At 40.8% G+C, this 26,615-nt stretch overlaps 4 protein-coding genes and 1 non-coding gene across 9 annotated transcripts in view; 3 read left to right on the forward strand and 2 right to left on the reverse strand.

Annotated features, from left to right (window-relative positions):
* polg (polymerase (DNA directed), gamma) overlaps positions 1 to 684 on the forward strand; it is a 17,126-nt gene extending 16,442 nt beyond the window's left edge. For all 3 annotated transcript variants that reach the window (XM_056387015.1, XM_056387012.1, XM_056387013.1), the window contains one exon: positions 545 to 684. In XM_056387015.1, coding sequence (XP_056242990.1) covers positions 545 to 603 — 59 coding nt within the window. In that variant the 3' untranslated portion in view covers positions 604 to 684. The remainder of the gene's footprint in view (positions 1 to 544) is intronic.
* fanci (FA complementation group I) lies at positions 139 to 10,343 on the reverse strand. 2 transcript variants are annotated; one of them, XM_056387011.1, is made up of 37 exons: positions 10,050 to 10,343; positions 9,882 to 9,954; positions 9,453 to 9,583; positions 8,847 to 9,000; positions 8,653 to 8,710; positions 8,478 to 8,519; positions 8,160 to 8,283; positions 7,967 to 8,052; positions 7,737 to 7,869; positions 7,567 to 7,644; positions 7,329 to 7,465; positions 6,978 to 7,158; positions 6,807 to 6,894; positions 6,558 to 6,688; positions 6,410 to 6,480; positions 6,126 to 6,240; positions 5,865 to 5,987; positions 5,620 to 5,688; positions 5,423 to 5,524; positions 5,123 to 5,314; positions 4,540 to 4,661; positions 4,285 to 4,446; positions 3,954 to 4,133; positions 3,673 to 3,839; positions 3,512 to 3,588; positions 3,192 to 3,308; positions 3,063 to 3,114; positions 2,851 to 2,978; positions 2,454 to 2,519; positions 2,244 to 2,340; positions 1,943 to 2,115; positions 1,796 to 1,852; positions 1,649 to 1,708; positions 1,503 to 1,565; positions 1,319 to 1,414; positions 1,038 to 1,139; positions 139 to 819 (listed from the first exon to the last, which is right to left on the reverse strand). In XM_056387011.1, exons 1-37 carry the CDS (start codon positions 10,140 to 10,142, stop codon positions 757 to 759), a joined length of 3,963 nt encoding a protein of 1,320 aa, XP_056242986.1. In that variant the 5' UTR covers positions 10,143 to 10,343; the 3' UTR covers positions 139 to 756. The 2 variants fall into 2 exon arrangements, with proteins under 2 accessions (XP_056242986.1, XP_056242985.1); XM_056387010.1 differs by having other exon boundaries at positions 139 to 1,139.
* A 677-nt stretch (positions 10,344 to 11,020) lies between these two features.
* trnar-acg (transfer RNA arginine (anticodon ACG)) lies at positions 11,021 to 11,093 on the forward strand. Its single transcript has one exon. It is a non-coding gene; the product is annotated as a tRNA-Arg (tRNA).
* Positions 11,094 to 11,797: 704 nt separating this feature from the next.
* On the forward strand, positions 11,798 to 19,565 carry fbxo31 (F-box protein 31). Of its 2 annotated transcripts, XM_056387291.1 has the most exons (10): positions 11,798 to 12,369; positions 13,526 to 13,597; positions 14,025 to 14,111; positions 14,571 to 14,647; positions 14,844 to 15,011; positions 15,173 to 15,247; positions 15,593 to 15,702; positions 15,902 to 16,055; positions 16,416 to 16,786; positions 17,594 to 19,565. In XM_056387291.1, the coding sequence occupies exons 1-10, from the start codon at positions 11,946 to 11,948 to the stop codon at positions 17,814 to 17,816; spliced, it is 1,761 nt and encodes a 586-aa protein (XP_056243266.1). In that variant the 5' UTR covers positions 11,798 to 11,945; the 3' UTR covers positions 17,817 to 19,565. The 2 variants fall into 2 exon arrangements, with proteins under 2 accessions (XP_056243266.1, XP_056243267.1); XM_056387292.1 differs by lacking the exon at positions 14,025 to 14,111 and having other exon boundaries at positions 11,801 to 12,369.
* A 313-nt stretch (positions 19,566 to 19,878) lies between these two features.
* On the reverse strand, positions 19,879 to 24,881 carry LOC130176293 (fatty acyl-CoA hydrolase precursor, medium chain-like). Its single transcript, XM_056387294.1, has 13 exons — positions 24,690 to 24,881; positions 23,263 to 23,455; positions 23,030 to 23,171; positions 22,581 to 22,714; positions 22,262 to 22,415; positions 22,025 to 22,129; positions 21,813 to 21,911; positions 21,515 to 21,658; positions 21,294 to 21,371; positions 21,067 to 21,205; positions 20,810 to 20,959; positions 20,643 to 20,715; positions 19,879 to 20,528 (listed from the first exon to the last, which is right to left on the reverse strand). The coding sequence occupies exons 1-13, from the start codon at positions 24,763 to 24,765 to the stop codon at positions 20,342 to 20,344; spliced, it is 1,674 nt and encodes a 557-aa protein (XP_056243269.1). The 5' UTR covers positions 24,766 to 24,881; the 3' UTR covers positions 19,879 to 20,341.
* Between the last annotated feature and the right edge of the window lie 1,734 nt (positions 24,882 to 26,615).

A 26,615-nucleotide genomic window follows, 5' to 3' on the forward strand; every position in this document is an offset into this window, starting at 1 on the left:
TACCTCCAATTAGTTATTAATTCAAGGGAACAAATTACAAATCTGTGCAACAAACCAACATTTTTACCCCTGATACCTGCAATGCTTGGTAAAATTCCATGCAAAATACAGTAAAAACAAAGAGACTATAAAACAGAGTAAGGAAGAGAAATAATATTTATTTTAAAACTAAACAGCAATTGACAAATCTAGTCTGAAAATCTCTTTAGGATGCATTTATGTGTATGGGAAATCATAGATCTTCCGTTCGTGTAACCATTGACAAAATAGAGCTATCTCAAGCATCATGTAGTTACAACTGTACTATCATTAATATAAAAACTAATTGTTACATTGACATGTATCTTAACAACGGAGTACCTCATTCATCCCGACAAAATAGGGGCAGGAAGTCAAATTGGTCCTTGACAAATCTTCCAACAGTGTAAAACAGAAATTACAGTTTGTTTAAAAATACATATACAAAATACATATTTCTTTTGAAAAAGTGAATGAGGAAGGAACACAACCAGACTTTTAAACAATGTGTGCAAACTCTCCACAGGTGAAGCCTTGGACATCTACGAAATCATCAACGTTACTAAAGGCTCTCTGAACAAATAAAGGTAGTGCTTTTCGGACACCACGCTGTTGTTATTCAGAACAGCAGCACCTGCACTCAACTGCCAAGAGGCTGTTCATCGGCAGGTAACAGTCAAGGTCAGTAAGGAAATTTGGAGATGTGTATGTCACACGGAGGAGCTCCCAAGCATCAGCTCACTGTTTTCGCTTCTTCTGTTTGGGTTCTTGTGTTTCCTCTGCGTCCTGTGACTCTGTGGGCTGTAAGGAATGGAAGAAGAAATAGACACTGAAATCTCACCCAGTAAAAGCCCACTGGAACGGGACAGTGTTGAAGGGAATTCAATATGAAAACACCTTGCAGACCATCTCATGTGGGAAAACATTTCAATAATTAGCTGATTGACTGATGCAATCAGAGAAACAACACACAGAGTTGACCTTTGGAGCTGCCAGTTACAGTATGAGATGGAACTTGCCTCCTGACTGTCGTCCTGCTCCTGTAGGGCTGCGTCCAGAGTAGCAGCATTGATGCGGAAATCTCTTGAGGTGCTCAGCTTCATGTACTGCATCAGATTCACCTGGACAATAATGTGAAGTGGTGAAATACTGTATGTAAGTAGCCTGGCTGATCAATCTGTACTGACAGTGTTCATGAAGAAAATTGTATTTTGCTAAACAAAAAAAAAACTTTGCAAGTCTTTTTATGTATTTTGAGAATAATATGTCATAGCTCTCAAGTAATCCAGCTTACACATACCTTTGACTTCTTTGAGAGTGTGATGAGGTATTTCTCATATTGTTCAATGCTGAAGATCAAGTCAGGGATGGCCTTTGTCTCTCGCAGAAGTTTTGCCTACAAAGAGAAAATAAAATAAATAGGATTGTTCTAATCAGCGACATTCATTTCAGTTCCAACAATTATATGTGATAAGTATCCTTACAGAAGCAGCAGCGTTGACTTCAATCCTTTTCTTTTTCTTCTCCCCGCCACTAAATTCTCCACTCTAATAGAGAAAACACAGTTTTTAAAGATGAACAAAACTGAAAAACTAATCAGATCATTGTGGATGTCTTAACTGAGCTGTACCTGTGCATATGTGATGAAGGAGTAGCACTGTGTTGTTAAGTGCGAGCCAGACAGTTTGACCTGCACAGATGGCATAGGAAACATTAAATTAGCATGATGTTAGAAGTACTAGAAGATTTAAATGATGAAACAATACCTCAGACTCACCAGCTTTTCAAAGCGTGCGGGAAGCGTACTGTGCTGAGTGGCACACACCTGGATGTACTAAAACAACACATGGAGACAAGATTAATGTCACACTGGGTAAACTGAGCGAATATTCACAGAGAGATCACAGAGTGGACAAATACGCACATATTTGACCAGAGTGGTGAGGATGGTGTATGTGCGACGCAGTACTCTCAGCAGTGTAATGGTGCAGTTGCCAGACAGCAGGGACGTCTGGACCAGCTCATTTAATGCTGTCAAAAGAGTCCCGAGCTGCAGCGCCACCGCTTTCTCTATTGGATCCTGCTCTCCTGCTTCACCTGCACATCGGCAACACAACATCACAGAAGTCTTTGTACCGTTCACTGACAGAGATGCATCCCTTCCCTTATCCCCACTCAACTCTCACCATTAATCCAAGTGAGCAGCAGAGTAAAAGGCTTCTTACCGGAGGAAGATTTATCAAAGGTTGTATGGCTTTTCCTTCTGGCAATCAGCCAGTCCACTTCATCAAGCACTCTGTCAACCTGAGACAGGACCAGCAGCTGGGGAAACAGATTAAAATGATGATGAAGGCCGTGAGCAAGCTTCACAAACTGACTCTGGGATATCTGTACACAACAAATCATTGCCTTCCAGTTAGAAAACCAACACTCACTGCTGCGGTTGTAGCAGTCTTCATGTTGACAATGGCAAAATGAGACTGTTTCTCTACCTCCACATCCTGATCACAGAGAAAGAGAGACACAAAAATCACTCCATTCAAAAAGTTACGTTCATCAGTTTACTGTCATAAAAGTATTATTATTATTGTTAAAAAAAACAAATGGTTACTGCTGATTACAGATGAAGTATGAGTCACATCTTTGTGAGTCATGATTTTCACTTGAGGATGTGGGATGATATGAGACTATGATCAAAGGTTGGATGTGAACTATGAACAGTGCAGTTGTCTATCGAGGTATCAGGATGCATTTAATATACAGCCCTGAACAGTGATATATGCATATATACATTGCTTGTATCAGCTGATGCCACTCTGTAAGTGCGTGTACCTGATCGATATCCCCCAGCTGACTGTGGATGTCTTGGCAGAGCTCCAGTAACAGGCTTACAGGACTCTTATAGAGAACATGTAGGTTGAAGAGAAGCGAGAGCAGCCCCTTTGAAAACGCAGGATCCTCTAAAAGGAAAAAGAAAAACACCTTAGAACAAACAAACAAACCTCACTGTGCCTAAAACTGATACCAAGTTCAAGTAAACTCACCAAAACTGGTCTCCTTGCAGATTTTCACTGTCCACGTGATCATCTGAACAAACTGTAGATTAAGACATGTGTTAGTGGAACGAGTACTACCGAATTTGTTCTGTCAAGTGCATATAAGTGTACACCGACCTGTTTGGAGGAGGGCTTCAGCTGGCGTGAGAGCACGCTCAAGATGCTGACCAGCAGCTGAGCCTCTTTGCTGTTAAATTCCTCCTCTCCTCCACTGATCTGAGTGAACAGCGCTCTCTGTTGACGGCAAAGAAAATTGGATTTTAGTGGTGATGCTCAGATGAGGTGCAATTATCCACTGTCCATAACATTAGAACAGAACTGTGTGAGACAGCCAGAGTATCAGGGAAGAAAAATATGAAGCGAAATAAGTATTTTGATTTTAACCTTAAAATGGATGGAGCAGCTGCATCCCTAGAAATTACAAAGTACAACTGCACCTGAAACTGTCTGATGTAAAAAAAGTTCATCTCTGTAACGTTCCCATCATCTGTCTCCGGATCATCCTCTGCCATGTCTGCAAGAAACACAAAATGTGATGAATTCCTTCATAGTATTGGTCAAAATTCCCTACTTTTACAGAAAACTGTGTGTATCGAACCCATGTTGGAGAGGAGCTGGGCCATCTTGTCTGGATAGCGCTGCTGGCAGGTTGTGAAAATCCTGAGCAGACCTTCCAGACACAGCTGAGACAGGCTGGAGCGCTTTTCCTTCTTCCCTGCCTCCTCCACCACGCTGGGGATGTTGGTGTAACGCCACATCAGCACGCTGTGTGGACATTTAGACAGAGACGGATCACTCATTGGTCCGACGGTGTCACGGAAAACACAACCGTGAAGGCAGTTTAACTAAACGCTGTTATTCAGGCCATGGGATTCCAACCTTGTCATGTCACAGAGGAAGCGGAAAGTCCTGTCTGTGTTCTGTCCATCTGGGCCATCTGTGTGTCCAGTGTCCTCCAACTGCTGGATCTTCTGTACAGCTACACTTACTGCATAACGTACAAATTCTCCACTTGAGCGCAGCACCGAGAGAGCCTCCTCTTTGCTCTGAGTACTGTCTCTGAAAGAGAATCCAATTTTGTTTGACTTTTTTTTTTCCTCTTTTTTTTCTTGGCGTCCCAAGTTTAGATAGTATTTCTCACCTTTAGCTCATCCATTTTGTTTGGTACTTGTAACTGTGCAGTAATCTCACAGCATTAGTGAACATTTACCTGAAGAGCACAGTGAGGAGAGTTGATATGAAGCTCAACGAGAGTAAACTGCGGGGGGTCTTGTGTGAGGGCACTCGACCTTTTCCAGATTTCTCCTTCAGAATCTCAGACAGCTTGTGGTAGTGGTTAAATAGCTGCATGAGCTCCTCAAAGCGGCTTTTACTGCAACACACAGAGGCATGATTTAAAAATTCAGCACGGTAACGACATTCATGCTACACAACATCCGTACAAAGTGAGGTGGTGGGTTGTTACTTGTAGTTGGCTTTGATGAAGTTGTACTCCATGAGAACCTCATACACTCCCATCACGAGCACTGCATAGATATTATTCTTCAACCCAACACTGGATCCCATGGAGAACTCTGCTGACTTGTCCTTATCAACACACAGACAGTATACAGCTTAAGATGCACAGCTGATACACAATTCAACAAGAAAATGTTAATTAATTTATTTCTGAGATTCAAGACGACAGATGCTCATTTCCTTCCTGCTTACACTTCTCATAAGGTTTCCCATATTTTCTTCAGCCAGACTACTAATTGTATAATTTATTAATAGTTTATTATTTTATATTTTTGTTATTTTTTTAGGGCATTTTCATTTATTATTATAGCCACAGTGAGAGTAAACTCAGGGAGAAAGAGGCGATCAAACAGTTAATTTTATTAAAATTACAATCCTTCTCCTCTTACTGCTTTGTGCTGGTCACTAAATTAATAAGGAAGACTAATAAAGTGTTATTAAAGCTGATGATGGAAAAATTATTCCACATCTAGACCAGAGAGTGTGAGAGTTAAAGTCATCATTTTCTACACTGTGTCAGGAATGCATACCAGTTCAAAGTCCTCCATTTCACTCTTGATCATGCGTCTTGTCATGCTCTCTAGAATTGTCTGTAGTTCAGACTGGTATCCTTCCTCCTCTTCCTCCTCATCGTCGTTGCTGTCGTCAGTGCTGGGGTTGGCTGATCGCCGCATGTTCTGCAGCCACAGCAGGCAATGTATAGTGCAGCTCACCAGATGGGCCTGAGATGGAACAAACGCTATTTATAGCAGACATTACCACAGCAACATTTGCACAGTGAACCAGGAGCACAAAGTCGCAGACATGCTGCTGCAGTGCAGACAGAGTACCAGTGGCTCCTGGAGGTAGACTTGGTCTCCATGAGCTGTGATGCACGCCTCCAGCTTCACCGGGGGCAGGAGGTCTTGTTCAGGCTCATAGTACCGCCTCAGCTAAGGATACAAAAATATGACTTACAGCCTCCACACATATAAATAACATGACAAACAGACCATTATTTCTGACAGTTTGCACTTAAATGGCACACCTGTGAGAAAAGGGTCTGCATGATGGAGCTTGCAAGCTGGGAGTTGCGGCGGAGAACATCGTAGAATCCCTGAAACGAGCAAGAATTTGCCCTCTCAGCATAGAAATCTGAATCTTGTTTGGACTTGAAAGATGTATTAAAAAAAATGCTTGAGGTGGAGTAACATTATTTGCTGCTTCGCTTTTAAGACTATCAGAGATAGTATTTAATTCAAATGAACAAAGTTTATAAAAGTAATCTCTAACCTCATAAAGCATAAGGCGCACATCAGCCTGCTGGCTCAGGCAGCGACGCAGGCTGCTCAGGATCTCCAGACAGAACGCTTCATTGGCAGCAGAGTTGTAACGAGAATGAACGTCCACTTGGACCTATTCAGGGGTTCAGACAGACAGTTAACATTAGATAGATCATTCTTAAAATTGCACATATTTTCACAGCTGTTTTCCAGCACCCTCGTTGCACATATGCATATATGTAAAGACCACATATACACAGTCTAACTGTACCTGACTGGAGGAGATTGTCTGGCTACACTGGCTCGACGCCAAGCTGCCCAACACTTTGAAGTTCTTCAGCAGCAACAAGAAGCCAGTCACTGCAGATTTCCTGCCGTCCAGTTGACTGGTAGAAAGTTATTTAGAGGGGAGAAAAGTGAAGGAAATTATCTTTATTTCAGCTGTTAAACTGCCTTTCTTTTTAATTACTATTAAGATATCAAATGCATTAACCAAAGCATGATTAATTAATTATAAAATAAACCTCATCTGATTAAGAGCACAGGAGTACACACCTGGAAAACATGGCCTTGCGGAGAACTAGAATCAAAGCGTCTTTCAAGGACATACTGACTTTGAGCAGAGGCTGGAGATTAAACAGAGAAAAACGATTAAGTAAAGGAACAGATACTTGTACAATGTGTTTGCGTGTGTTTTAGGTACCTGGACAGCTTTCAGTAGACCCTGAACAGTGGCTAAGGGCAAGTATGACAGGTGGTCAAATGTCTCTGTGACCTTGGAGGATGACTCCAGGAGGATCATGGGAGCAGAGATCACAATGTCAGAGAAAAGGTCTGATGTTATTGGAAAAAAAAAACATATAAATTTTGTTAAAATCTAGTCTCTAACCAGACAAATTAGACACTGGTGTGTATCTGAAATCTGGAACCAACGTCTGAAGGTTGTAATTACCTAAATAATGATTGACAGGGGAAGCGGTCTTTGTGACCAGACGATTCAGGACCTGCTCCAGTATCTCGCCTCTGATAGGCTCATGCATCTGCCGCAGAAGAACACACATCCTCCAGTCGCTATCAGTCGTTTACATAGTGATAATTCTATAAAACAAAAACCAAATGTTACCTTAAAGCCCTGGAGGAGCACCTGACCTCCCAGCTTACATGCCTGCTGATTCGGGGTCCTGGCTACCGTAGCAGACCCCTCTGTAGTCTTGCCAAATGGTCCTGGCTTGGGTCCAAATGTGTCCATGAGGAAGAAGCCCAACTGCACCAGCCCCTGGGTCACATGATCCCACCCAAACACGCTGCACAGGTGGAAGAGTAGTGCCCATATGAAAAAATTAAAAACAAATCTATATATTTCATTTATTGTATTGTGAAGGACGTGTTTTTCTAATTGCGTTTTATACTAACATAAGCACATGCCTAGTTTTTATGTTAAAAGTTTGAAATAGATTAATAAATATGTTCTGACCTGTTCTTGACCGTGTCAAGTATCATCTCAGCCACACTGCAGTGCCCAGGCAGGAGGTCCTGCAGGAAGTTTGACCCCTGCTGCATCTGCTCATCCTTGAAGCTCTTGATGATTGCCCCCTTCAAAAGGTCATACACCTACCCAGATCGCGGAAAGGAGAAAGAAAAATTAGCAAACAGAAGAGATAAAACGCAATAAGACTCAAATGACTATAGGAAAAATAATTTTGATTTCTCACCTGCTCTTCATAGCGCTGGATACGTGCCACTGAGAGCAACAGGGCAACACTGAAAGGACACAGGTCGCCATAGGACGTCTGGAGGAATGGTAAGAATTATAGCATACCCAACAGTACATATTTATTCATAATCTCAAAAAATAATCTCAGACAAATAAGTCATAAATAACCTTAAAGCTCTTCAGGAATTCTCTCCCGAGTTCATGGTCTAGTCGTATAGCAAAGACTATGTGGAGGATGGCAGTGCCCTCCACGTGCCTCAACTGGTCCTGTGGAATGGACTGAACCTCTAGATCCAGGCTCCTGATGAACAAATAGTGAAATATAACACTCAGTAAAATGAATGTAGGCAGTAAGATGCAGAGTAAATTTGTCACTTGCAGTGTTATGAGAGACTCACTCTCCATGTTTCTGCTCTTCTTCCTGGCAAACATCTTGCTCCTTAAAATAACCAATGATTCCATCCAGGACCTGTTTTTTACAACCCTAACAGACAGGACAGGGCAGACTTAAAATATTTAAAACAAAGCAGAAGATATTTTTACCTGCACATAAACACACACACACAGACACACGCGCACCCACACACACACCTTTGCAGACAGAAGCAGCAGTTGGTAAACCAGCGGTGGAATCTCCTGCAGATCCAGTTTGGTGAACATCCGCAGTACTTTCTCCATCAGGAACTGCAGCTCCTCCGATGACAGGGGCACATCCCTACAATGAGGCGGACACAAAAAAACTGCTGACTAGTTGCATGGCGTGCTCTTTCTGAGAGGTGGCACAAGAAACAAATAATAGCAGATGTAACATTGTGATATCATTGCGAAACATCGTAAAAGATGAGGGCACTGCAATAAACTCTTATCGTTCTGAAAGAAAATTAATAGTGAGATGGTCAGTGGTGTTACCTGAACATGGTCGTCAGGTGAATAACACACTGTGGATCCCATCTGCATGAAAAAAATGAGTGAATCAATTAATAACAATGATTTGAGTTTAAAAGGACAAGAATATAGACAGCAAAATACTGGCAACAACTCCCTTGCACATGTAAATACAGTTTCAAATCTGCACCGTCCTCACCTGCTTGAGCAGAGGCTGTTGATCAGCTGCTTCTTGTATTCCTCACCACTGAGTTCTCCTAAAGTTAAGTTACAAGCAACCATTCATCATCTTTTAAAAAGGTCCATCTTGTAGATAAAATCACTAGGCAAGATATTGATATATTTGTAAAATAATAAATAACAAAGTTACTGTGGCTAGTAATTTGCACTTACCTTTGCCATAAGACAAGGCTTCACAGGCTGCAAGGGCAGTTAGCACAGTAGGAAATAGCTCCAGGGATTTCCCATTGCCCATTTTTCCCACCTTAATGGCTTCAACAAAAAGCGACGCCAGTTGTGCAAGAGAGGATCCAGACAGTGTATGAGTCTGTGTATAACATTTAAAAGGCAAACTGGAATTAGATTTCAGTTAAGTCTGTGGCATACATTACATACAGCACGAACAAAGGAAAGGGAAAAGATGTGTCCAATCCAATCAATGTCAAAACTGATGGACAGGACAGGATGCTCTGAAAATTCTTTTGGTATGCTGATGTAGTGAATCAATCCATGTTTCTAATCCTTGTATCCTAATAACTTTAGGAGAGCTCAAAATAGCATTTAGCATTGATGGGTTATTTGATTGCTGACTCAAAACCCATACATTTATTGGCCAATACAACCACAATCCTGGCAGAGGCAAGAAGTTACTTAACCTTATATGCTTGTCATTACTTGTCGCTGCCCTTTGACTGAAGAAGCATTATTATGCATATATGCTATAAAAATGAATACTCTAGAAAAGTATCATCATCAAGCTTTTTTTTCCTTTTTGTTTACCTCAAGCATCAGCAGTCCAATGATATCAGACACCACCTCAGTCTGAAGGTTCCCAGACTCACACAAGGGGATGCAGTGTTGATAAACAAGAAGTCTGCGGTTCGATCCTTCAGTGGAACTGGAAGGAGAACCTGAACAACAAAGCATATTTTTGGGGGTGGGAGTCTCATTTTTGCATATATTTGCCAGTCAGTGGAGAGGGACGGGAAAGGAGGGGATGACATGCAGCAATTAGCCCGGGATGGATTCAAACCCGTTTAAAAATATCCTTGTGATAGGAGTCAAGCGTGATATTGAACTTGATGTAGTTCATACTAACATTACTGATGCATCTGAAGATAGATGTGGCAATATAAACGTAACAGTTGTGTTGGTGTCAAATCACTCACATACCAACAGTACCTGTATGACAATGTATAGCCCACTTACCTTCAAATATGCCTTTAATCATGGCACTAACGTTCTTGCCCTTTAATGCGCTGTTGGTAATCACAGTGATGAGCTAGAAAGCACATAGTGGAGAGGTAAGTATTTCGGACAGTGCCACTGTTCTTTTAAAGGAGATTTGAGATAAAACCGGTCATTTTCGATAACAACCTGGTCATTCTTGAGAGAGGACAGGTACTTCTGAAGTTCGGCGGTACTGTCTCCTCCTGACAGTAAGAGGATTTTATCAATTTCTCCCTTCATGATCGACCTGCAAACGGACAAAAGTGGGTGGTAAACGCAGAAAGAAATTCCCGTTTGTTGTCAACCTCAGCAGGGCTAAACTTGATCAACGTAGTGCACGAATGGAAGGTTTGCAGCCAATTTAATTTAGTCACTTAGTCCGTGAAAAGGTCAAATCAAGCATTCTGTGTCTTTGGTAACGCTTTCATAATAGTAGATGAACTTCCCGCCAGTGGACACTTCCTGTTTTGCTTGGTGGTTGCCACATTCGACACAAAGTGTCCCACAATCACAGCATTTGAGCATGTCTGTTACATTCCACTGTAATACACACAATACAATTTAATACATTAAAATACATACAATGGCATGACATATGTTGTTGTATAACGTGAAGTCATTTAACAATACGCTATATGTGTTTAAGTACGAGACTGTTTAGTGTTTTTTACAGACCTCTTCACAAGCCACAAAGATAAGCGTAGTTCTTTGCTGGGTTGCCAGGTCTGCTAATTTTGAATGACTTTAAGTTGCTTGATCCAGACCATCCATTCCCTTGAAAATCATAGTTTTGGACTTTTTTGTTTTAATTGTTGAGCTTGCCTGTGTTGACTCTTTCTCTTTCTTGACGGATTGATCAAATATAAGCACGTATTGGTTACTACTGTAACGATAATCAATAATCTTTAATTTGAGGTTTTAGGATGGTAAGTAGACTATAATTTGTCTACGCTCGGACAGTGTTTAATAATTACTGAAAATTAGTCAGCTAACACCAAATATTAATGTGTTTTCTTAACACTGTAACAGTCATTCAGTATGAAAAAACGTATATATACGCACTAGAAAATCGTATGGTCAACCTTTAAATTAGTATGTACTTTCACATATTGTCAGTCGGGCCAGTGGCGCAATGGATAACGCGTCTGACTACGGATCAGAAGATTCTAGGTTCGACTCCTGGCTGGCTCGAAATTTTTCCTCTGTAGAAAAACGACCAAAATTCAACAAGTAATGCATATTTTATTCAATTTCATAAATGTAAAACTGTGCGCTGTGACTTTTTCAAGTGAACAAAATATGCTATGGGATCGAGACTCCAGCACATGCTGTGACTAATGGTTTGACCAAATTTTACCAGGTGAGGTGTGCTCCACAGACAGCCCAACACTACTGAGCACTTTTCTGCTATCAAACTAAACCCGTGAAAGATCAATATTTTAGCAATATGTGGCAGCAGGATTAACAATGATTCCCCGATTCCGGGGCTCTTTTAAAAATTGAAAAATCTGACGATTTTCCGTGGACAGAGGACAGGACGTCTCTAGCGGCTGGGAGCTGAGAAAATTTGGTGTTATTGGTAACTATGTTTTGTAGAGAATTATTATTCTAACACTGAAGTACTGTTTGCAACGGATTTACATTACTATGCCATGAAGATTTTAAATACAAAAACGGCTTGTAAAATATGATGCACTGCTACAGATTCATCTACCAAGCAGTATATGAGTCGACAAAATTATTTCTTGACCTCTGGACCCTATACGGACCATTTGTGAGCTCTGAAGTTGATTACTTGTGACTTAATATCTTGCTGGATGTCAAGCATAGATCCTCTTCATACACCTGCGTAATGATAACACACTGTACATGACTTCTGGTAGGACGTAGAGGAGGAAGGAAAGTCACTACGCTCTATACGTGCACCGATGTGACGTCGGAAAATGTTTCTGCTCATGCTCGCAAGGACAGGAGGAGATCAGAACAGACTGCAGCTGATAGATGTGTTGTAGTGATGTAATGTTGCCTGTTTGGTGACTACGGATGGCTGTTTGTGCCAGGCTCTGCGGAGTGGGTCAGTCGCGAAGGTGCCGCAGGCGACAGCGGCATAATCAGCAGGATCAGGGCAGCGATTCCGACATGGACGAGGAAGAAGGGGAGCGGATCGTGGGCAAGAGGCAAGGCGACGTCTGCGGCGGCGGAGGCCCGGAGAGTGGCGTCGCCACTGCAGGGCCGAGTGACGCTTGTGAATATGGCAGCGGTCATCATGTCAACAGAGGAAGCTCGCTGAACCGCACGAGCACGGGACCTCCGCACCCGCAAACCTTAGCGGAACTACCCCCGGAGCTTTTAGTGGAAATATTCTCCTTGCTCCCCGGAACAGCGCTACCAAATGTGGCCCTCATCTGCAAGAAATTCAGACAAATCCTCAGTACTGAAACCATCTGGAGAAGGCGGTGCATTGAAGGTAAATTATCTCTACTGCACGCAGAGATAATTGAAACATCAACGGCTTAGATGGCTAAACGCAGCGTTGATTCGCATATTATGTGTTATGGGATTCCTACTTGTAGACAGGTTGTTTGTGTGAGACTCGGTGCACAGCAGCGCTGGCTCCTCGGAAATGTTTCCCTTAAAAGCATTTCTATCGATCAGGACGGGAACCATGACGAAAATGAAAGCAATCGCTGCGTCCTTAGTCACTGCTGTTACAAAAAAGAGCAAGGCCTCTCAATGTTTTTAGGCGCATTATAACCATTCTGTGTGTAGCTGATAAGGCTGCTGATGCAGGGCCGACCTCAGCCTTTTGGGGGGACATGAGCATTATTGTGAACACCACACCACCACCAATGTCCCACCACTTTATAATCAGGAAACTACACTATGGCAAGTTTGGACAAATACTGTATGTCTCCAAAGTTATGTTAAAATTTAGAGATACACTTCCCGATTCCCTCCCAGCTCAATGCTCATGTTATGAGAGACCATGTCATGCTGGGCTACTGAAGCAATTAGTCAATATGGCAGCCAACTTTTTGAAAATGGTGGAAAATAAAACCCTTTATTATCTCTATCTATTAAGTTACTAGCATACCAGGCAAGCTAATTAAGGCACTTACATTGAGAAAGGAACAATTAGTAGAAATTTAATAGGGACTACAACGACTTCTACTACTACTGCTAATAAGAAACTGTCAAAAACAAGACATGTGATCTAACGCTGCAAAATACTGCAGTATACACACATCCAATCCTATTAATGACATGAATTTTAATTTTCTTTTCTTTTTTTGGGGGGGGGGGGTTGTTCTGCTTAGTTCACTTGTGGCTCGGGCAGGGTTGTGTTTAATAAACCTTGTGAATCACTGTGTAGCACACATGATCAGATCATGTCCTTGTCTGCTGACTGGAGTTTAAGTTCGGACTTACTGCCGTAATGTATAACACCACAGTTCACATTATGAATTGGATAAATATGGAGCTTATCGACTGCACTGTTTAAAAACCTGACTTGCTGTATACCCATTTCCATTACCACTAATACTGATACGGATACTTTGCATGCGTAGCCCTAATAAATTTAAATTTAATGTTAATTTCTCTCATGTGTTTTCTCTCTGCAGAGTTTGGTATGAAGGAGGATCTGAGGAAGATGGAAGTAGGAAATGTATCTAGCCGAGAGCTCTATGTTAAACGTGAGTTTGGCTGCCACTTTAACACCTCTAATGTCAAAGATCAGTTGATCCAATGAAGTATTTGGTTCCTTCCTACCCCATCACGTCATTCAGCATTTGCACCCTTAAGTGTCCCTAATGTCAACTGTGATTGGATGCAGATGGGAAGCATTGATATGAGTGTGGATTCTCTGCTCCACTAAGACTTTTGATGGTGCAACTTTTTCTTTCATGTATTGTCCCCCATTTGTTCCTCATTTGTTTATCAGCAGCGATATGGAGCTCATATTGCATTTTGAAAAAACAGCTGCCTCAAAACATACCAGGCAAAGTTGCAGCACCTGTTAGATTATGTTGGCCCATTTCTCAATTCATTGGCGTGCTGTGTTAGACTGAGCCCGCCATGGTCCGTGGTTGCTCTACACATGCCTGTGTTGTGCCTGTCCAGGTGTCAACCCACGGGTGAAGTCTGGGCGCTTTGTGAAGCTCCTCCCTGACTACAAGCACATGGACTATAGAGATGTGTACACACACTGTATGTACAGGGCCATCAACGCAGATGGCTACAGCATGAGGGGTTGTGTGTGTGTGTGTGTGTGTGTGTGTGTGTGTGTGCGCGCTTGTGGAGGGGGGGGACTCTTAACGATTGTTGCAGCAGTGTTATGCACCGTGCGTGAACGTTGAACGTGGTAATAATTCTCTGCAGTGTTTGCTTTCACATTAAGCGTTAACTGGGAGGCTGGATAACTTGGTGTGCCGTGTGTGTTGTTTAGAAACTTGGCTGACAGGAACATGAGCAGTTTACACTTTCTTCTTTTTGGGTTTATATCACATTGATTCTATCCTGACAGACACTAAACAAAAGCTTCAGTTTGTGGATTGTTACATCTTCTCTTGTGTTTCTAACCTTGCACAGTGCAGCTTCTAGTAGAGCATGGCTGTATCACTGCAAAAACTGACTATTATGGTGCAATGTTGTGCTTTTGTGTTGCAGTGCTTCACCCATACAGACATATTTTGGGTTTATGGCAGCCTGATATAGGCCCTTATGGCGGATTGCTCAATGTTGTGGTGAGTCATATTTCTCAATCAAGACATTTGCATTAAGATGAGGAAAAATGACTTACAGTTTACCGTTTGTTTCACAAAAAGTCAAATGCTTATCATTTATGGTGCAGCAATATTCAACAGCTATTGCTCTGGAAGCCTAACTTAATTTAGGATAATGTCAATGGCTGATAAATTATTAAAAGTACTTCTCATTCAGGTGGATGGGTTATTCATCATTGGCTGGATGTATTTGCCACCTCATGACCCCCGTGTGGAGGATCCAATGAGAAGACGGCCGCTCTTCCGTATCCACATGTGGGAGACCAAAAAGGCCTCTGTGGAGTGTATGTACGGACACAAGGGCCCCCACAAAGGAGACATACAGGTAAGGGGTTCCACAGCACTGACGCGTCTCTATACACCAAAGAAATGAGCACGACGGAATTTTGAGTATATTTTCTTGAAGCACATTCTTCTTTAATTTGAAGTTAGTAGCCTATAAAAGTAGGCCGTCCTCTAATATGTGTCATATTCTGTTATTTTTAGACCGTCAAGAAGGATGAATTTTCAACTAAATGTAACCAGACGGATCATCACCGCATGCCAGGAGGCAGACAGGAGGTGGGTCAAATCAGGGATCTGTTACCACCTGACAGACTACTGACCCGCTGATGACCTTTTTAATTATTCACTCATCGTGATCCCTTAGCATTCAATGATCACTTTCATGTAAACAACGTGCAATATTAAACCTCATGTAAATACACTGATGATATTTAAAAAATATATATTTTTCTCTTTACTGTAACTACTAAAGCTTAAAAACTACCCTTACTAACTTAACTTAACTGATTATTGATTAGTTTTAAAGCCTGTATGCCTTGATAATGTCAAACTTGTTGTCAGACTGTCACCAGGGTTCTATAACTTGTGTGTATGTATGTGTGTGTGTGGCTGTGTTTGTAGGAGTTCAGGACATGGCTGGAGGAAGAATGGGGTCGGACACTTGAAGAAATCTTCCATGAGCACATGCAGGAACTCATCCTGATGAAGTTCATTTATACCAGTCAATATGAGTATGGGTCTTTTCCTCTGATCACACTGAAATCAAATGTCAATTAGTTGCATGCCCTCAGTAGCTCAAAAGGGTTAAGCAATAAAGACAAGTATAGCTTTTTATCTGAAGAGATGGTTCTGATTTCCCGTGTGGATGAATGTACTGTATAACCTATCCACCTGGTAAAGCTGTGGCTCTCATATGCTTTCTGTTGACAGTAACTGCTTGACATACCGGAGGATCTATCTTCCTCCTACGTTGCCCTCGGACCTGCTGCAGCCAGGCCTCTTTAAAGGCACCTATGGCAGTCACGGCTTGGAGATTGTCATGCTCAGTTTCCACGGGATGTCTGCAAGAGCCACCAAGCTCACTGTAAGTTAGTGAACAATCATTACCAGAGTCTGTGCTTCTCTCTCCTCACGGCAGAGTTTTGTGTTCATACTGGCCCTGCAGTATAAAGTAATCGCAGGTTCCCGGTGAATTATTATATAATATAATAATATATATAATAACATCCTGTAAATGTCCTACAGGTCCTCCTCCATCTCTCCAGCAACCAACTATTCAGCCAAAATTCCTGATGTAATCATCACTCAAGCTTTTAATAGGCACTTTTACACACAAAGTGCCTTTGAATGTATCATTTTCACATTTTTGACATAGTAGATGAAACATTAACCCACCAAATTTCTCTGCTAGTGGTGCACACTGTAATAGTACTCCTTCCTGCAGGGAGACCCCAACGTTCCTGCTGGGCAACTCACTTTGGATGTTGACCTGAGCCGGCCCGTGGTCCTCCCAGACTTGGAGCACCAGCGCAAAATAGAGGAACTGTCTCGGCTTGTACTTGGGGTACACGAGGAAGTGCAGAGGGAAGTTGAACAACGGGCTAAGGACAGCTCTGCCACAGTCAATGGTGCAGCAGAGGGGGCCTGTGGTGGTGCCAGCGGAGCGGAAGGGATGGACATAGACCATGGTGCCTGCTCAGACAGCTGTGAGCCTGGCCCCAGCAGCAGCAGCAGTCCTCCTGAGGCCCAGCCATTCGTCCTGCCCCTGGGGGTTATGGCTCGCAACGAAGTGTATCCTCGCACCTGCAGGAAATGGTAAGAACTCAGCTAAAAGGACATGAAAATGCCTATTGTATAAATTCCACAGGTGGACTGATGCCTGTAGATTCCTTCGCCACAGTAACATTGGTGTTAGACACGGTGCGCCTATTGTTCTTAAGCTGTTGTAAATCGCGTCATTGTTAAAAGTTCATGGCCAACAGGCTGAAATAATATCAGCCACTAAAGAATTAGTCATATGATGAATGCTGGCTGAGCAGCAAGAATTATAGCTTTATAGCCAAAGATGTTTAATTGAGCATATAAAAAGGGCAATTAATTAAACTGCGTATGGTGCAGAATAGACAGATGGTTGAAAGTGCCTGCTCTGGTGCATCAAAGCCAGGAGAAATATTTGACCAGTCACAGGCATTAGTTTGGAGCTCACTGATGGACAGACCTCAAAACAAAAGCAGCTGCTACAAGCAACCTGCAAGAGAAACATAACTGCAGACTTTTTATTTTACTTTGTTGCATGTTAAGGTGTCATTATTATTATCACCTACGCACTGAAGTAAACATTTCCGATAAGATTGTTGACTACAAATTAAAAATTTATTATTTTTGTCCTAATCTGTTCAATACATAATATTTATTAATACAGAAGGAGATTGCTATAAAACCTTATTCAAAATAATCTAACAATTATTACAAGTTATTGATAATTAAAATAAATACTTCAATTGACATTACCAGTCATTATTTTCTACAGTAACTGTTTGTGAGAACCGATTCAATAAACAATTGAAATGGTCATCCATCAAAATATTGATTAATTGACAAATTGATATTCCTCCATTTCAGCTTCTATGGGACAGGCCTGATCGCTGGGCATGGCTTCACAAGTCCAGAGCGCACCCCGGGGCTTTTTGTGCTGTTTGATGAGGACCGTTTTGGTTTCATCTGGCTGGAGTTGAAGTCTTTCAGTCTGTACAGTCGCCTGACGGACCATCTAGCCCACGCTCAGGCTCCAAACATGGAGCGATTTGAGGCCATGCTGTGCAACATGCAGTCCTGGACATCCTGATGCACCAAGCTTTAAGTCTCCTTCCACAATACAATGCATAACAAAAACCATTACACACGAATCACCTCTGTCCTCCGCCGGCAACAATAGTATCGTGATAGATCATGATCTTAACTCTCGAGGGTTCTATCTGTATGTGTTTCACAAACATTGGGTTTTACTGTCTAATTAAGCTAGCTATATCACCCTGAACTAGCACTCCCGCACTCCTGTTCCCAGACAAGCACTTTTAAAAGGTCTCTTGAGGCAATGTTTATCACCTCACCTCTGTAGAACCTTAATCCTCCAGTGCAGCATGATAACACGTCGCAAGTTCTTAATTTATTTATTTATTACCCGCAGGAGAAAAGGTATGATATTTCATACCGCTTATTATGGATCAAACTGTATGTGCCTCTGATTCGAAAACCATGTCTGTACTCGGTAGTGCTTGAAGAAGGTGTCCAATGTATTCTGCTATATAGTATTATAATAATGTCAGTGCCCAACATATTGAACTGCATGCTGCGTTTTATTTAGATCTTATCATACAGTACACTCATAATAATTATCTGATCATGATGTTTTTCTTTCATGAAGCAGCATGCCTTACTTTTTATTTTATATTAATTTATTATTATTATTATTATTATTATTATTATTTTTGCTTTTAAGACATCAGAATTTAGAAAAATACAGCATCTCAGGTGTTTTTCTCTTTGCCACAAGTCAGTTAAAACCAGGACGAAAGTATTTATGTGTATAACAAAAATTTATGATGTTACATTCATTTTTTTTTATTTGTCCAATAGAAATACTGAGTGGGTTTTACAACCGGGCAATTTTCTAAACATTTGCGAGAGACGACTTGCTGTCTTATCATGCACCGTAGCTTCATAAGCCAGTGTTAGGCAGACTGATATGTCTTTGTCCTTTGAACTTTAGAGATATCTTTTTCAGTGATATGCTTTGGCTCATGGTCTTACATCAAACATACTTTTAATCTCACAACACCACCACAAAATATTATGTAAGTTGGAAAGATGTATTGCAATAGAATAGCATAATCTATACATAAACTGGATTTAATCAAAGTATCAAAATTATACAGTTTATGTGCTTATATAATTATGGTCTGAAACAGAAACTTGTCTTACCTTTGAAATGTATTGCATTTGTTGTGTTTAAATGGCTGTCACAGTGTTTGCCTGGCTTCATGCCTGCAAAGTTTTTCCCTCCACTTTTCCAATTTATTTCAAACCTGAGACCAGGCTTGCTGAACATTACACAAACTAACAGCTCAAAGTGCATCTCCAAGTACCAAGTAAGTGTCTGTATGTCTCATTATGGCCTGATGGTGATGCCCAGTAGCTTTCTTACTCCAAGTGCACTTGTCTGGGCAAAATAGTGAATCATTCAAAACCACTGGCCAGCACTTTTATATCAGACTGCAGCTTTACTAAAAATCGCAAAAAAAAAAAAAAAAAAGATTGCTGAAGCAACATTTGATTTATTTTGTCACATTAAATTAATTTCCTCTCAATTTTAGTACATTTGTTTTATACATTCTCTTGTGTGTAAGCCCTCTGTACCCAGCTATTTGAATGATTTGCCTTTGAAAAGTCTTGCTTTGTACTATTTTCAATGCCATACACCTGATTTTGTGAAAAACAAACTAAGTTTGACCTATTGAACTGCTCACATTGGACTTCAGGGAGCTTTTCAGCTTAAGCGCTCTTCTCAGTAATAAAAATAAAAAACTGAAAAGAACCTCTTTGTTAAATCTGTTTATTTTTTCTGTTGTTTGTATGTGTATCACACTGTGGTCGTGCAAGAAAGCCATTCAAAACTCTTACCCACTATGATTATCTTTAGTGCCACAGTTGAATTTTGATGACATAATAGTTTGTAGTACTTTGCTCAACAGAACTATATTACACAAGCCCTGTAATAAGCTAAGCCCAAAATAGCAAACCAACAAACCACTGTTGTTAGTGTAAACTATTATCTCAAATAATCCATGTTAACCCTTTCACATCAATTGTCAGTGTATGTGTGTGTGCCAGGGATACAAACAACCGGATACCTTCAAAAGATTTTTTATTTTGTATCAGAATCCAGATCACACAGTACGTGTATCCCATGACTTAAGATGCCTTTCTACTACATATTTCCTTTGGGGCGTTTAGATCTTATAGTAGTACTCCCTATTAGAAGTGATTTGCTCTAGATTCAAATTGATGTTCAATGTACACTGACTATAAAACAAACTAAGCTAACTTTAACTTTGAACTCCCTACTGCTGCCACACAAACATTTTAAGTTCAACTTTGAAATTTTAAAATCTTAGGGTTTCAGGTTAAATTTTGAAAGGATCTCCTTTTTAAATTTCATATAATGTATGGTACTTTGTAAAGGTTACAGTAAGTACTGCTGGATTTTTATTAGTTTCTCAGTGTCTTACAGCAAGTCTAATGCTTTACTGGCAGACTTGTTGGTGGTTCATGATGAAATCAATTTTTTAAAAATTGATTGAGCTGACTTTTCTACAATTCACTGCGCTCCATTTTCTCCTTATGTTCTTGGATCTTCTCTGGGAGGGTCTGAGTCAGGAAGACAAACCGCCCCTTCTTCAAGTGATGAGCAGGTACCTGTTCCTTTAAATCGATTGCCAGGTAGTCTTCTTCTGCTCCATACTTTGGCCAGTGAACAAGGCCTTCCCTGTTAGGAGACCTACTCACACACACACACACACACACACACACACACACACACACACAATATTAACAAGATTGTCTTATCTCCATGTATATGACAAATTACTGTACAATGAGGAGTAGTTCCTACCCTGTGCGAGCAAAGTTGCCCCAGTAGCTCATCATGGTTTTGCTAAAACGCATCTCCTCTTCAGCGCATGCATCTAAAATAATGACAATCTGGTGAGACACTTTGCACTCCAGGAAGCCCAAATATCTGGTGATCTATTGATGCAGCAATTCTTAAATTACACTTACCAGGTAATGTCACATGGGTTGTTGTAAAACAGAATCCGAGTACTGCAAAGATTTCATCTCCATGGTCACTCCCAACAAAGCTTGGCCTTTTTGCCTGCAGGATTCTGGGAGGATGCTGGTACTCATAGAGATATACAGGGGCGCCTGCATCTGGTAACAGACAAATGGGTGTTATATTGTGTTTATGAAAGTGTGGGACGATAAATATCAAATAAAGGTTCTCAATTAGATTTGCATAATCATGTATAAAGAATTACCTCTGTGGGCATTAGCAGTCTTAATGGCTGGAATGGTAAATAACAAATCACCAATCATCTCAGTCAACCCATTTCTATTTTTCACACGATCTTCACCGTTTCCAATATATTCATGTGTCATCAGATCTACGATGAAAGGCTTGAGAAAATGAGGGACACATCTGTCAGAGAAGCTTGAGCATGATAAGGAAGGGCAATACTGTAATGTCAGGCAGCGTGAGTCTTACATCATATTGGAACATTAACAGCATGTTCGTGACATGCTCCTGATCAATTCCCTCTGTCCAGTTTGGAGGAGCAAAGAACTAAGAGAAGATGAAGCTACAAGCTTAACATTTCAGACACACAGAAGCAAAACAAGACAATTTAAATTTCATGGGCTGATTTGGAAATCAGTGAGCTCTTCAATCACACAAATTTCAGTAACAATTCAGCATTTCACACTTACATTAGTAAGTAACCAGCCCCCTTCATCATTATTAACGCCGGTCATGAATGGTACAGTGAGAATTTCATGATTATGGTACAGTTCATTCACAGGTTTTGTCAGGAAGTGTCCATCGACATTTATGGGATATCTAACTTTTTCATCCTTGAGAGAATAAAAAGCATAAAAGAAACAGTTACAGTTACATGAAATCCAAACATTTCACAGAAATCTTGCAGAAGACATTAAGACATTACAAGCTTGTGTTCAACTAATCCTTTCAAGTCAGTCTATATCAGCTTTGTATACAGCATCTCACCTCCCCAATTTTCAAAATAGTTTCAAAATCAAGGGTTTTCATGCAATGGGCGATCTTCTCTGAGCTTTCCAGGCTACAGCCAGACACATTTGCTATCATCTGAGGACAGAAATATAAGGGATCAATCACAACAGTTTAGAAATACAATGATGGTCTCAATATTGTGCACTGAAGAATGTTTACACCCAAAAGTAGGCACATTGATAATTGACCTGCGTCACTGGTAGAGGATCATTCACTATAAGTAAATCCATTGCAGCAGTGCCACTCTCAGCAATGGCATGGTGGATCAGGCCATCAGACAACGGTGAGAGAAGCTGTTAATTAAAGCGAGAGAAGAAATGACAGGTTCTGTGGACAGTAGTAACTTTGCAGTGACATAACTGTGCGATGCAACAAAAAAAAAACTGAGTTTATTGAAAGGAATCTTCACCCAGGTTGATTCTTACCAGTAGGGATACGCTCACTCCACCAGCAGACTCCCCGAATATCGTAACTAAATCTGGGTCTCCACCAAAGTTGTGAATGTGCTGCTGGATCCACCTGAGAGCTTCTACCTGGTCCAGCATTCCAAAGTTCCCGGACATGTGCTCATCTCCAGTGCTGTAAGAACATACAATTATCGTCTACCAGGCTGCGTTCACACCAGCTGGTAAAATTACCCAATTTTGAATTTTTGTTCAAATGCGGTACAGGCCAAAAGTGACAGAATGTAAATAATAATTGTATATTCTGTGCTTAGTAACTTGAGTGTTTTTGTTTTTTTACCTGAGAAAGCCCAGAAGTCCCAAGCGGTACTGGATCAAAACCACAACCACATCTTGGTGAGCAGCCAGGGCGGAGCCATCATAAATGGAGGCTGACCCTATAGAAAATCCTCCACCATGAATCCAGACCATGACCTTTTAAAGTAAAGAAAGACCCTTATTTTTTCCATGAAGTAGAAACAACATTTTTACTTTATTCTAACTGAGCTCACCTCATAAGAATTTCAATCAAACTACACCAACACAAAGAGCCTTCAATCCGACTAAATCCTGAAACTCATGGTGACAAAACAGGACTGGATATTTTGAGGTAATCCCATTCCAGTCTGGCTCTGCGTATAGGCATCATTATTCAAACTGCCATTAGGAATACTTTAAAAGCAATTAAACCAACTTCTGCAGCTGAACCTCTGTAACAGAACAGCATTACTCCAAACGGAGATCACTTACTGGAAGCTTGGCATCAAGAGCTCTGTTTGACGGAGTGTAGATGTTGAGGTAAAGACAGTCTTCTGAAATGTCTGGAATATCTGTCACGATGGCGCCAAATTTATCAAGGAGATCTATTGTCACCTGTCTAGGCTGAACACACCTGAAAATTCGATTTTTAAAAAAATCATTAAGTATTGGACATGATTCCCACAACTGTTGTGTGCAAGCACGATTCTGGATGGATGCCTTACATGGGCGGCTGCTTGGTAGCGTCTCTCACTCCTTCCCATCCCTCTACAGGCTGAGGTGCAGCCAGTCTCAGAGCAGGGCCTATGGGTGGCTTGGCAAATGGGACACCCAGGTAGGCATAGACTCCAGTCTCCTTCTCCTTTACACTCACATACCCACCTCTCAGGCTCCCGAGCTTTGTGTGGACTTCAGGTGCTGTCAGGATATTAGGACTGAGTGAGAATCATAATGTGACATCTCACAATTTATCAGTTCAAGATCTTTTGCGGTTTGTGTTTACAAAATTGTGTGCAACTGACAAATTAGCTAGTCTTAGAAAATACAAAAACTTTCCATTTGATTTTAGCCACAAGATATATTTTTCCCATCTCCAATTTTGCCATACTGTCTGTGTAACTAGTTCAAATTCATGTAACTGACTAGGACTGGAATAAATAGTTCATTAATCAGTTAGTTGATCAGCCATAAACTAATCAACAACAATTTTCATTGTTTCAGTCATTAATTAAGGAAAACTGCCAAACAAACAATTTGAAGATGTCATCTTGGTCTCTGGAACAGTTTCCTTCATGATTACATTTTTTAGTATTTGTAGTAATTAAATTATATACAATTAATGATTAACCAAAAATACTGACAGATAAGAAAATAAATATTGTAATGATAGAAAAAACAATGAATAATTGTTCGTTGCAACTCTATTATGGTAGCACAACTAGTTTTCAGCTAAATCTAAACTAAAAATTAAACTAAAATCAAGTTAAACTGGAAAACGCTCATCCATTCAAACTGTGTTTACTGTTCAGGTTACAGAGCAACACCTTGATTCAACTTTGACACACTGAATGCAGTTTTATATGCAATGGAGCGTGTGTGTGTGTGTGTGTGTGTGTGTGTGTGTGTAGTGTATGTTTGTGTATGTATGTGTGTGTGTGTGTGTGCGTGTGTGTGTGTGCGCGCGCGCGCGTGGACAACAGAAATGATTGCTAAAGCTAAAAAAGCACAAGATTACGAAAGAGGAAAAAGACATTCTCTAAGAGAATTCTCAATTGTGATACTTTTACACCCACATAAGGTTTGAACACACACAGTCATCCCCATAAAGACAGCATTTAAAAGGCTTATCCTGAATAATTAACTTAATTTTTCACCTTTGGACACAGCATATTGCCAGCAAGTAGGTGTAAGGTAACGCCGATTAGTAATGTGGAATATAAACCTCAGCAGACCGTGTTTCACAGTAATATTAGAACAGCTAAGGGGCGTTGTTAATCACAGCACGGAGCAAAACAAGGGATTCAGTCCTATAAAAAACACATTCAAACAATACTGCAGCTAGAGTATGTTATTCAGATAATGCAGTCAGATCTAAAAGCAACACTTTCTACTTGTTATCGCTGTGCAAAGAACTTAATTTTCTCCAACTTACCAAGTGGGTCTACAGCAACGCTGAGACATAAAACAGACATTAGACAGAAGACAGTTTGCTTTGCACAGAACTTCATGGTGGTCGTCTCGCCTCCTCCTCGCACTCTGCTGATTTCTGAAAAGCGGACGCGCCAATAGAAAATCCTTCCTACTATGAAGCGCTCTTTTTATATCCTTGAACCGGATAGTACTGAAATCGCCTGCAAGATAGGCACGTGACTCGGCAGCCTTTATGCTTACAGCAACAGGTGATCGACAGACGTCCCACCCCGTTCACCATAGCACAAAACATTTTCCCATCAAGAGCTTGTGTCATCTGCCTCTGACAAGCTGAAACATGATATTGGATTAATCTGTCCATATTCTATACTAACAGAGAACACACATGTTACTGACTTGCAAAATTTTATTATTTTTATTTTAACCAAGATAAAAGTACGATTATACCAATTGTACCAAAGTGAGAGCAGAATAGTGGACATTTATCCCACGACAAAAAACAGTTTGGTTCTCAAGGTTCCACCAAAGACCTGAGCAGAAGAACTATGCCCCACAATATACAGTATATGGTTAAACTGTTTGTTTCAGTATTGATATGTTCTGGTGCTGAGTTGAGAGGTCCTATGGCCAAAACCTTAAAAGAAAACTGAACTTGAGGATGTAGTTGAAAACTGTTCTGCTAGCCAGTTTTACAATGACAGATTTTAGTGGCCATGCTAAATTATACTATTACTGTCATTAGCCTATTTATTCTATTATTATTAACCCACCACTTCATGGCTAATCATACACAAGGGGTGTGCTGCAGCTTCATAGAGGTTCAGTAATCGAGGGTTCAATGATCGATCCATTTAATATTCCCCAACTAGAAGTTGACATTACATAGAGTAAATTCTCAAATAAGTACATCAGGAATTACATACAAGCATTAACTCTGCCCCCAGGAAGGTCCTTTTGGGCGTCACTTTATGGAGAACTGAATTGCCAGAAAATTTGGATAACTGGGGACAACATATGAAGTGATGGCGGCACTTGGAACCTCACAGATGATGTTCTTCAACTTCCCATTACCTTCAGCAACGCCACCATCAACTCATGTATAGACATCCAGTCAAGCTGTTCCTCACACCACTCAACAATACAGGAAGAGAAAATAGGAGAGGGAAAGCCTCTATCACATCTTCAGTACTTTGGCAACTGGTAGCCTATAGCGGAGAGTCTGAGACTCAGTCAGTAAATGGAGGGCTCTGCTGGAGAAATTAGGTAATGGAAAAAAAACAAGCTTCTTTAAATTTCTGTTTGAATCTTTAATGTCTATTTTATTTTTATTTTGGTAATGGCTTGGCTCCACTCGTCCCCTTAAAGGGAAATCTCACTGCACATGAATACAAAATTATTATTTTTTTAATGTCAACATATGAGAAATAAACAGAGGACTAACAAATAGGACAGAACACAGTTTTTAAATGGGCGAGACAAAGTGAAGAGCGGGGTTGGGTCAAAGTTAGTGCACATTTGTATATGTGTATGTGTGTGTGTGTGTGTGTGTGTGAGTGAGTGGGGTGGGGATGATGATGGGGATTGTGTTGGGGTTTGTTATTTATCGTACACTTTACTTCATTACATTTTCTTGCACTTTCTAGATTTAATGCTTATCAGAGTTAAGTGTGCTTGGCTCAAGGCTCAGGGAAATAAACAGTCCTTGAGTCTGGTGGTCCATGCTTTGATAGTCCTATAGCGCCTGCCAGGGCAACAGTTGGTATCCAGGATGTATACCAGCATGTATGTGTATTTCATGCAATTTTTTATCGGTCCTGGGAAACAGGACTACGGATCAAAAGATACTTGGTTCAATTCCTCTCTGATCAGCTGGTCACAGAATAAAATACCCTCTCGGTCATACCAAACGCTGAATAGTCTTGGTGTG

Source organism: Seriola aureovittata, chromosome 10, assembly GCF_021018895.1.
Source record: "Seriola aureovittata isolate HTS-2021-v1 ecotype China chromosome 10, ASM2101889v1, whole genome shotgun sequence".
NCBI classification, from domain to species: Eukaryota; Metazoa; Chordata; class Actinopteri; order Carangiformes; family Carangidae; genus Seriola; species Seriola aureovittata.